This window comes from Gracilinanus agilis, chromosome 4, assembly GCF_016433145.1.
Source record: "Gracilinanus agilis isolate LMUSP501 chromosome 4, AgileGrace, whole genome shotgun sequence".
Lineage (NCBI taxonomy): Eukaryota > Metazoa > Chordata > Mammalia > Didelphimorphia > Didelphidae > Gracilinanus > Gracilinanus agilis.
Window position 1 is genome coordinate 225,503,381 of NC_058133.1, and position 10,400 is coordinate 225,513,780.

At 36.4% G+C, this 10,400-nt stretch overlaps 1 protein-coding gene across 1 annotated transcript; it reads right to left on the reverse strand.

The window, feature by feature from the left end:
• Nucleotides 1-1,467: 1,467 nt before the first annotated feature.
• LOC123245658 (peroxisomal membrane protein PEX13-like) lies at nt 1,468-3,170 on the reverse strand. Its single transcript, XM_044674627.1, is given in 2 exon segments — nt 1,468-2,246; nt 2,249-3,170. Coding segments are annotated over 2 exon segments (1,191 nt in total). The 5' UTR covers nt 3,168-3,170; the 3' UTR covers nt 1,468-1,974.
• Between the last annotated feature and the right edge of the window lie 7,230 nt (nt 3,171-10,400).

The following is a 10,400-nucleotide window of genomic DNA, read 5'->3' on the forward strand; positions in this document are numbered from 1 at the left end:
CTAGGTTCAAACCCGGCCTCAGCCACTTCCCAGCTGTGTGACCCTGGGCAAGTCACTTGACCCCCATTGCCCACCCTTACCAATCTTCCATCTATAAGACAATACACCGAAGTATCAGGGTTTGAAAAAAAAAAAAAAAAACTTCAAAAAAAAAAAAAAAAAACAAAAAACATCAAGGACATAAGAACTACCTTAATGGAAGTGGAAGTTATATTTATCCACTTTATTTACTTTGTGCTCTGTTATTTCTCCATTCTTAATAGCAAGCACAATCCCTAGGAATTATACTTCTGTCAGATTAAATGGGTCACCACCAAGTTTCTGGGCTTTGTACTTCCATTGTACTCCCATTCAATTTGGCTGTTCCAACATTGAATTAAATAACTTACCTACTCTAGAATTTTGGTATGAGATTTAGAAATTCCATGAATTGGATCCCAGCAATTACATTTGAGAATGAACCACAAAAACTGAAAAAAGTCAATAATGATATTTAAAGACTTGTTCATCTATCTTGGCTGAATCTCTAAGTAACATATCAAGGAAATTTATCTATACCTTTTTCTCTCTTACACATTTTAAAATTCTAAGATGTTTCATTTTCCTCTTAGGAGTATTCATTTAAATAATGCCTATTTAAAAACAAATTTCAGAGATGTTCATAAGTAAATTTCTTTTCATTTAGGCTACTCGTGTTGTAGTCTATTATAAAATTATTTACTGAATATAAAGTTTAAGAGAATAAATGTAAAAACATACTAACTCATAATTCTATCAAATAATTAAGTTTTAAACATCATCTGAAAGCACTCTTTTGAGATTAGTGTTAAAGAAAATTATTTTTAGCAATCACTGTCATCATGGTTTACAAGAATCTCCAGATTTTGCTAGAAGATATTTAAGCACCCTGAATTTTAGTGCATTTGAAATTATTTAAACAAAGAATTCAAAGTAGGTTACTTAATAGAATGGTGTTAACTGAAAATCCTAAGTCTAAAGGAAACAACCTATGGCATTTTAAATATCTTTGCAGGATTATCTGCTCGTGAAATTTAAAAAAAACCAATCACAATTAAGATAGAAATAGGGTTTTAATGAAAAAATTGAACATCTGCATTTAAAGAACTAAATGAATCATTTTACTCAGTCTGAAAGAGCTTTTATGTTCAGGCTTTCTTAGGAAAAGTACCTGTACTATGTTGACTCTCTTTTTACAAAAAGTGGCCATGTTTTTAAGAACTCAAAAGATGTAGCACAAAGAGAGACATATTCTGGAGTTTTAAAAAATGCATGGGTGAAAATTAGGTGCTGTGTGTGGTCTTTAATATCATCCTAGGAAGTAGTTTTATTCACAGTTTTTCTAGTGAACTTTTCAAGATATTAAAAAAAAAAAAGGATAAATGGGAAATTATCCAAAGGAGGTGGAAAAATATACTCAAAAGCTAAAGATGCAGACCTGAGCTGCAATAAGGTCAAACAATTCTTATTATTCAGGAGTTATTACTTACAGGACACATCTCTGTCTACCTGCCCTTAAACCACTTTTGAGTCCTTAGAGTCCTTAAAAAACAACAAATCGTTTTTTGCCTAGTTCTCACATTTTTATATTATCTCCTAATTTCTGAGGATTCTGAGACAATCTGTTTAGAAGTTTTAATCAAGTTCTACATTCCAATAAATAATATATTCCATAGCTCATCAAAATAACTCTTTCAAAAAACAATGGGGCATTTGATGAGAACAGCCAGTCTTAATTCAGGACCTAGAAAACTTCCTACTCCAGTATCTTGTAGAATGCAACCAGGTCATGTTCTGAACCAGTTTACTAAAGTACAACTTAAATATTTTCTAGCAGCAGAACTCCTAGGATAGCCAAAATAAATGTTTGTATTAGATTGTGGGCTATTTCTTTTAAAGAAATATAAAAAACTTATTTTTTGAAAACAGTTCGATTGTAAGTAAATACGTAGGATATCAAAGATCTTGTTTATCTCCACTTTTGCTAGTGGAGTCAGATGTAACTGGAACCTTATTATTTTCAACAAAAACAGATTCAAAGGCAGCTTCCTGCTCCTCCAATGTGTCAGTAGCAGTAGTTCCATTAATTAGTGCTGGGTTGGTAAAAGCTCGTTGCTGCTCGGTAATCTTATTCAATTCCACTGTTTTCCTACCTCTTCTTTTACCAAGAATTTTGACATAATTAGCTGGCACAAGTCCGGTTGTTTGACCATCAATGCTAGCGAGACTTCTTGTTCTTTGGGTGCCAAGTTTAGCATATCACCAGCCCGGAAAGAAATTTCTTCTTCAGATACAGCAGCAAAATCATATTCTGCTCTAGCTACAACATGGTCATCTTCACCACTCGCCCAATTGGTAGTAGCTGTTATTTCCTCACTGTGAGTGGATAGCAGTTTCCAGATGAGATAAGAACCCCCAAGGATAACAGCAAAGAACAAGAATATTGGCGAAGATTTTGCAGAGTTAGCTGCTCTGTCTTCTGGGCCAAGGCAAGCCACCGTACCTTCACTTTCTGCCCACAAATCCTCATTCTCAGAGCCCCTTCTTAAACCCATCATCTGCTGTAATCGTCTATACAGATACCGTATAGTCCTAACTAATGCAAAAGCTGAAAATACTTTTGTGAAATGTATTTTCAATCGGGAAAAATGATTGGCTACATCCAAAACGGCTCTGAAACTGTTATAGACAGCTGAAAAGGTAGCATCCATCATCATACTGACAGAAGCAAATGCATGCACAATACTTTCGATGGACTGAAATGCACCTCTGTTGCTTTCTTCAGCTTGCTGCACAAATCTGCTAGGAGGAAGATCATCCATACGGAACCGATTATACCCTAACCCACCATATCCATAACTGTAAGGATTGTAGCTTCCATAAAAGGAATTTCCATATGCACCATAAGCAGAAGAAAAGGAAGTATAAGCAGGTCCGAAAGTGTTCAGATTGCTGTTTCCTGTCTGCTGAGATGGTCTTGGAAGAGTTGGTGGGGGTACTCTTGTAAGTGTTGGTTGCCCAGGCCTTGTCAATAAAGTAGGATCCAAATCAGCAGATTGGAAGGAGGGGCCAGGCCCCGGTCCTGTTCCAGCCCCGGGGATCCTCCTGGTCTCCCAGGGCTTAGGCGGAGGGGGTGGCTGAGACGCCATCTCCTGCGGCTCTCTTTACAGATTTCTTTTAAAAATTTCTCTTCGTTGGTGAGTTCCCTGAGTATTCACATGTCCTTAAGGAGACAGCAAATTCCCTAAAAGCAGGTTATCTCTTTAATAAGATATGACTTCACCTTGAATTCATCTCATTCTAAACACACCTCCATCATTATGAACATTACATTAAAGATGATTAAATGATTTATGGCTATTCAAATACCTAGGCTCTGACCTTAGACTTGATCTTTAGAAAAGGAGAGCAAAGGCATAGGACAGAGACAGACAGAATGAGAGCTGAAGAAAGAGAGACAAAGGCATACCTTCAGAGACTCAAATTTATTTCCCTGAAAGGGAAGCCTTCGGATCGCCCCTCAATAGAACCACATAATTACAGAGATGGCAGCAGATTGGGGAAAAGTCAAAGTAGTAAGGATTTCCTAAGCCAAACTGGGAGTCATATAAACTCAGATTAACACAAGAGGAATGATTGTAGTAGAAGAATAATGAAACATTTCTTCAAGTAAGCCTCCTGACCCATTGGAGGAGTTCTTGGCGCTTAACGAAAGCATAACAAGGATAGAATCACACTGTGGAGGGGTATACACGGTACTGATGATACTGAGTTATTGTCAATGGATTCTCTAGGTCTCAGGGAAGTGTCTGCACCTTCACCCTTCTATGATACTGAACTCAGCCTTGTAGATCTTGGGAGGTGTCACCTATCTCTCCTGAGTTTCTTTTTTAACTTGGAAGTAGGGTACTCAATTCCCAAGTAATGTAGACCAAAGGTCTGGAGGACTTTTTTGTAGAAGGAGATTTAGTCAAGACCATTTATTAAATGTCTACTATGTACTGGGCACTGTGACAAATGCTGAGGATGCAAAGAAAGAGGGAGGTGGGAACTAACAGCCCCTACTCCCAAAGATCTCACAGTCTAATGGGGAAGGTCAAATGGAAACAACTAGGTTCAAAAAAGCTTTGTGCAAGATAACCTGGAAGAAAGGAACTAAGAGTAAGGAGGACCAGAAAAGACTTCTTGTGGAAGGTAGAACTTCTTAGGTGGCTGACAGGGGCTGAGTCTAGCACTATTCTGTTTTGTTCTGTCTGAATCCTAGGTAAGGAACTTGGAGAGCTCAGACCAGGGAAGCAGCAATCAGATCACTTTGAGAACTTTAAAAGCTTACAGGACCCCAACCTGTCCCTGAAATCCTGAAATAATAAAATACTCAATAATCCTCTAAGAAACAGCAATAGGACCAACCCCGACCTTACCTACAGAAGGGTGGCCTGGCCCTAATATCATTCCAAAGCCAGAAAGCAGGCCAGAAGAATGAGCAATAAAAAAAGAGAATTACCATAATGACAGCAGGGATGTTCAAGACATAAACACAGGAGAGAATGACTTCAAAAGAAAGCCTCAGAGAAAAAAACATCTTGGGCACAAATTCAACTAGAATTCCTAGAAAAGATGAAGAATTTTTAAAAGTTTGAGACGTTTTTGGGGGCAGCTAAGTGGCTCAATGAATTGAGAGCCAGGCCCAGAAACAGAAGGTCTTAGGTTCAAATATGACCTCAGACACTTCCTACCTGTGTGACCTTGGGCAAGTCACTCAACCCCCATTGTCTAGCCCTTACTGCTCTTCTGCCTTGGAATCAATACACAGTATTAATTCTAAGGTAGAAGATAAGAGGTTGTTTTTTTTTTTAAGTTCTAAATGTTTTTATAAATTAAATGAGAGCACCTGAAGGAAAAAATTAGAAAATAAATAAGAAATTAGAAATTAGAAAAGAAATAAGAAAAAAAAGAAATAATTCCCCCTGTGGGGGAAAAATCAAAAAGGGGTTGATAGTGTTATGGGAGAAATATCTCCTCTCTGAGTTCATGGGGTGAGTAAATTATAGAAGTTAAAAACCTAGGTTTTATTATTATATCCAAGCATAGGTTTAGACTTTGGAGAAAACCTGAAACAATAATGAGAATCCTGACAAGGCTTTTTATTGGCAAAATTATGTCAGAGTAATAGAGAAATAGTTAATTTCCATATCACAATCTTGCCCGTTCTTCTTAGTCTATAAAAGTCAAAGAGAAAATAGATCCATACTCCCATATTTCCTTCAACGTCACAAAAGTTGAACAAACTTAGCTAAACAGGGTTAGTCTTATATATCCCCTAGAGAAACAAACTTTATCAAACAAACTTTATAGGTAAACTAAGTCAGTTTATATATTAAACTACATTAGAGAGTTCACAAATAGACTGATAAAGGAAGAAGATTTACATGTCGCCAAGGAGTCAGAGACAGTTGAGATTCTTCCACTGGCTTCTTATCTAAGGAATGTTTAAGTCTCTTAAGTAAATTCTTACATCCCATAGGACAGGCTTTGGCAAGGTGAAGTTAATGTTAACCTAAAGTTGCAAGAGGAATAAAAGAATATTGAAAATTCCCATAATAACATCTTGATACAAGAACTTCAAAGCTACAAAATCCCTGAAAATTAGAATGGACCAAACAGTAGCCAACAAAAGACAACAAAAAATATTAAAATAAGATCATAAGGTTGAAAACAACTGACCTGAAAAACAGATCAGAAAGGAAAAAAATTGGGATTTATTAGAAGGGCAAATAGGTGGCTCAATGAATAGAAAGCTAAGCTTAAAATCAGGAGGTCCTGAGTTCAAATGTGACCTCAGATACATTCTAGCTGTATGGCCCTGGGCAAGTCATTTAACTCCAATTTCCTGGCCCTTATCTCTCTTCTGCCTTGGAACTTATATCTAGTACAGATTCTAAGACAGAAGGTATGAGTTGTTTTTTGTTTTTTTTTTTTTTAAAAAGAGAGATTGATTGGAGAAAAACCTAGAAAAGGTAAACATGAATGAATGAATGAAATAATGATAACTGACTAATCAAGGATAAACTGCTTATGCTCTAATATAAAGAGATGATACATGTATCCTTCTGAGTCTTTTCATTATCAAAGCTCAAAAAGAGAATTTAATTAGACATGATCTCTGCATGTTCTATTATGCCTTGATGATCTTAAAAAGAAAATGGACAGAGAGAGGAACCAGGGATATGCCAGGGAGAGAGAACAGGAAAGGAACAGAAAGTTAAGGAAAATTATGACACATGTTTTTAGGGTTTGGTTTTTTTTGAGGTAGCAAAGAATGGATATATGAGAGAATGCCCATAAATTGGGGAATGGATAAATAAGCTGGATAGAGTCAGGAGGACCTGGTTTCAAATCTGACTTCAGACACTTCCTAGCTATGTGACCCTGCACAAGTCACTTATCCCAAGCCCTTGACCTTTTGTGTTAGAATTGTTAATAAGAAAAGAAGAATTTAAAAAAAGAGAGAGAAAGAAAGGGAATGATTTCAGAGAAACTTAGGAAAGACTTGTATGAACTAATGCAGTGAAATGAACAGAACCAGAAGAACAATTTTTACAATGACAGCAATATGGTAAAAACAAACAACTTTGAAAAAATTGGGAACTCTTATCAGCATGATATTATGATGATTCCAGAAGACTAATGATAAAGCATATTATTCACCTCCTAAAAACTAAAGGACTCAGAGTACAAAATAAAGTGATTTTTAAAATTTGACCAGTGTGGAAAATTTTCAATTTACTCTACATATTTATGACAGGGTTTGTTTTTCTTAGGTTCTCAAGGACTAGGAGGGTTGGAGGTGGGGCAGGTTAAGGTGAGAGGGAAAGAAGGCACATTTTTGCTGATTGAAAAATATGTGTATGTATATAAATATATCCATATATGTAATTTTATAGAAAAGGCATTATGTATTGGGCACGAGGTTACAAAAAGAAAGAATGAAATAATCTATTTTCTCAAGGAGATAATCTTTCGGGAGAGATTAAATGTTTAATCAAGGGTGTCTCAAAAGTCTTAGTGTAGTTATAAATTTTAGTAGATTACTAAGCTAACACTGTACTAAGACTTTTGGGACAGCCTGTATCTGTATATTTTCATATATATATATATATATATACATACATATATATACATACATATATATACATATATATATATATATATACATACAGAGAAAGGGGGAGAGAGAGAGACAGAGAGAGAGAAAAAGAGAGAGAGACAGAGACAGACAGAGAGAGAGAGAGAGAGAGAGAATAACAAATTAAGTACAAAGTAGTTGGGGAAGGAGGCCACTAACATCTGGGAAATCAGGAAAAGAGCTGTGGAAAGGATGTTTGGTTTTTTTCACTTTTGAAAGCCCTATAGATTACCCTTGTCTCTATTGCCTTTCTCCAGTGAATAAAATTCAGGGATTAGGCATTGTTTAAAAGAACAAAATGGGGGAAGGAAGGCAAAATATTTATTTGCACATATAAAATGGTGATATATGTGTGTGAATGTATAGGAATATGTATATATGTATATAAGCGTTACATACATATACACATACATATACGTGTGTGTGTGTGTGTGTGTGTGTGTGTGTGTGTGTGTGTGTGTGTGTATTACTTTGGAGTCATCCAGTTCACCTAACATATAGGCAGCTTGCTTCTCAGCTTTTCAATGCCATTAAGTAGGAGTAGCTTTCTTTGACTGGCAGTGTGACTGGAATGGGTTGAAGAAATTCCAGACTGGGACAGTCTCTCCTACTGCCATTCAGAGATCATAGTTCACCCACAGTGCTTTGAACTGAACTGATATGGGGAGGAGGGGGACTCACTTCTTCCCCATCCTCCTTTTCACCCCATGCCTAGAATGTTTTGTTTCTTTTGGTTTTATTTGTCCTTCTCAGTTTCAGCTATATGAAGGATCCCCGTTGGATTCCCATCAATTGATAACCCTGGAGCCAGGATGGCAGGTGGGATAATATAGCCAGCCCTTAGCATTGTCTGAGTATTCTATTTGTTTACATAACTTTAAGCATCTTATGTATCGTTTTACTGGTTCTACTTACTTTACTATGAATCACTTCATGCATGTTTCATCATTTTTCTCTCATATCTACCTTTTGTTAGAAAATAATAATATTATGTTACCTTCATTATGCTATCATTTCATCAGCCATTCTCCATCTATGGGTGCCTACTTTGTTTCTAGCGTTTGGAGGATTGGAGGAAGCAAAGGAGCCGTAGTGACAAGGGATATTGATAGACCTTCTGCTAAAAAATGTCTCCCATCTTCTTTCCACAGCTCCTTTTCTTATTTCCCAACTGTTGTGTCCTCCTTCCCTAACTACTTTTACTCATTTTGTCTTTATTCTCTATGTACGTATGCTAGATATCTTAAAAGTCTTAATGACTAGTTTTGTTTTTTTTTGCTGCCACAAAAATGATGGTATTAGTACTTTGGTATATGTGAAGCCTTTCTCTCTTTGACCTAGTTAGGGGTATGTGTGTAAAAATAGTATGTATATACACGCACATATCCATAGCTTGAATTTGTGGGTATATATACATACACATATACATACACACACATACATACATACACACATATGTGTATGCATATATAATTGTGTTTGTGTGTATGCATACACACAAAATAATTAAATATATGTATATACATATATACACATACAAAAATATATATGTGTGTGTATATATATAATTATTCAATCATTTCAGCCAAGAGACCTTGTCTGGGGTTTTCTTGGCACAGATACTGAAGTGGTTTGTCATTTCCTTCTCTAGCTCATTTAACAAATGAGGAAATTGAGACAAACAGGGTTAAATGACTTGCCCAGGGTCCCACAGGTAGGAGGTTTCTGAGGCCAGATTTTAATTCAGAATGATGAATCTTTCTGGCTCCTGATAGCCTACTCTATCACCTGTACCACCTAACTGCTCAATATATACATATATATAGTTCATATATGTATATATATATTTATATATATACACATTAAAAAGAGATATATATATACACACATATATCAATAGATTGTATTTGTGTGGATACATGTAGGCCAATGTGGGAATATAGAAGTACATATATATAGTATTATATGTATATGTCTGTATATACATGTATGTACATACATAATTTATATGTGTGTGTCTATGCCTATACTGACCAGCATATATACACATACACATATACATATATACACATAAGTATGTATATATGACCAGCCCAGATCGTGTGTATGTGTGTGTGTGTGTGTATGTGTGTGTGTGTGTGTGTGTCTATATACTAATCTCTTGAGTAAAAGGGTATGAAAGACTTCAAACTACAAAAAGTCCTGTACGCTTAATTTGTGCATATTAGCTCAAGGAAGGAGAGGAGCTCTACCACAGCTGATTTCCTGTGCCCCCTGAATCTGAGTGATAGATGAGAGAGAAGGAAACACTCCCTCCTATCTACCACAACCACAATTTCATCATTTTCTGAAGCATAATGGGAGTGGCCATGGTGATGTCAGGAAGTATTTGTTCTGTGATGACTCATTCACCTACTTATTTTGCTGCTCTTTGGCAGGAAGGTCCTGATAGAATATTGGGTTCTATATAACTCCACCTGGCAGGACTTATTACTAAAGACCAGAAGCTGTATCAGGGCCATGTTCCTACCATGCTGGCTCTCTGCCTGTCAGACAGGATGTTAGCCCTATCCCAGTGTATTCATCTGTCTCTTTTCTCAGCAGATCAAATAGAATTATCCCCCTTCATTCAAGAGCCAATGAATGCTAAATTGGAAGAGGAGCCCATGTTGGAAAGGTGGCAGCATCCTCAGAAGGAAGAGGGATGATTAATGTGGAAACTGCCATTGAAGTCAGATTCTTTGCTGAGTATTTGTAGGCTGGAAGGGAATTTATTTTTAACATTTACTCCTCAGTATGTGACTCATGGCTCAAGACTACTCAAAAACCTACATAATAGCAGATGATGACTTGTCATTTTAATTCATACTTCTCCTTCTGGCTTTCAAATGCCTCCCACAACTAATTTCCATCATTTCATCAAGTTTCTCTCTTCTTGTTGCACTATATGCATCCTCTGTCCCAGCAAAGCCTGCCTCTGCCTGTGTTTCAGCTGCTAGTTCTCACCTTACTTCCTTTAGTAATGCTCTTTACTCTGCTTATATGAGCATTTCTACCACTAATTATTCACACATATAGTATCTTGGTGGGAAGGAGATTGGGGAAGGAGTCTAAATCCAAGTATTGTGTAAATGAAATTAACTCTAGCCCATTCATAGTCAAAAATCTACTTACCCTAGGCATCTAGATTATATCA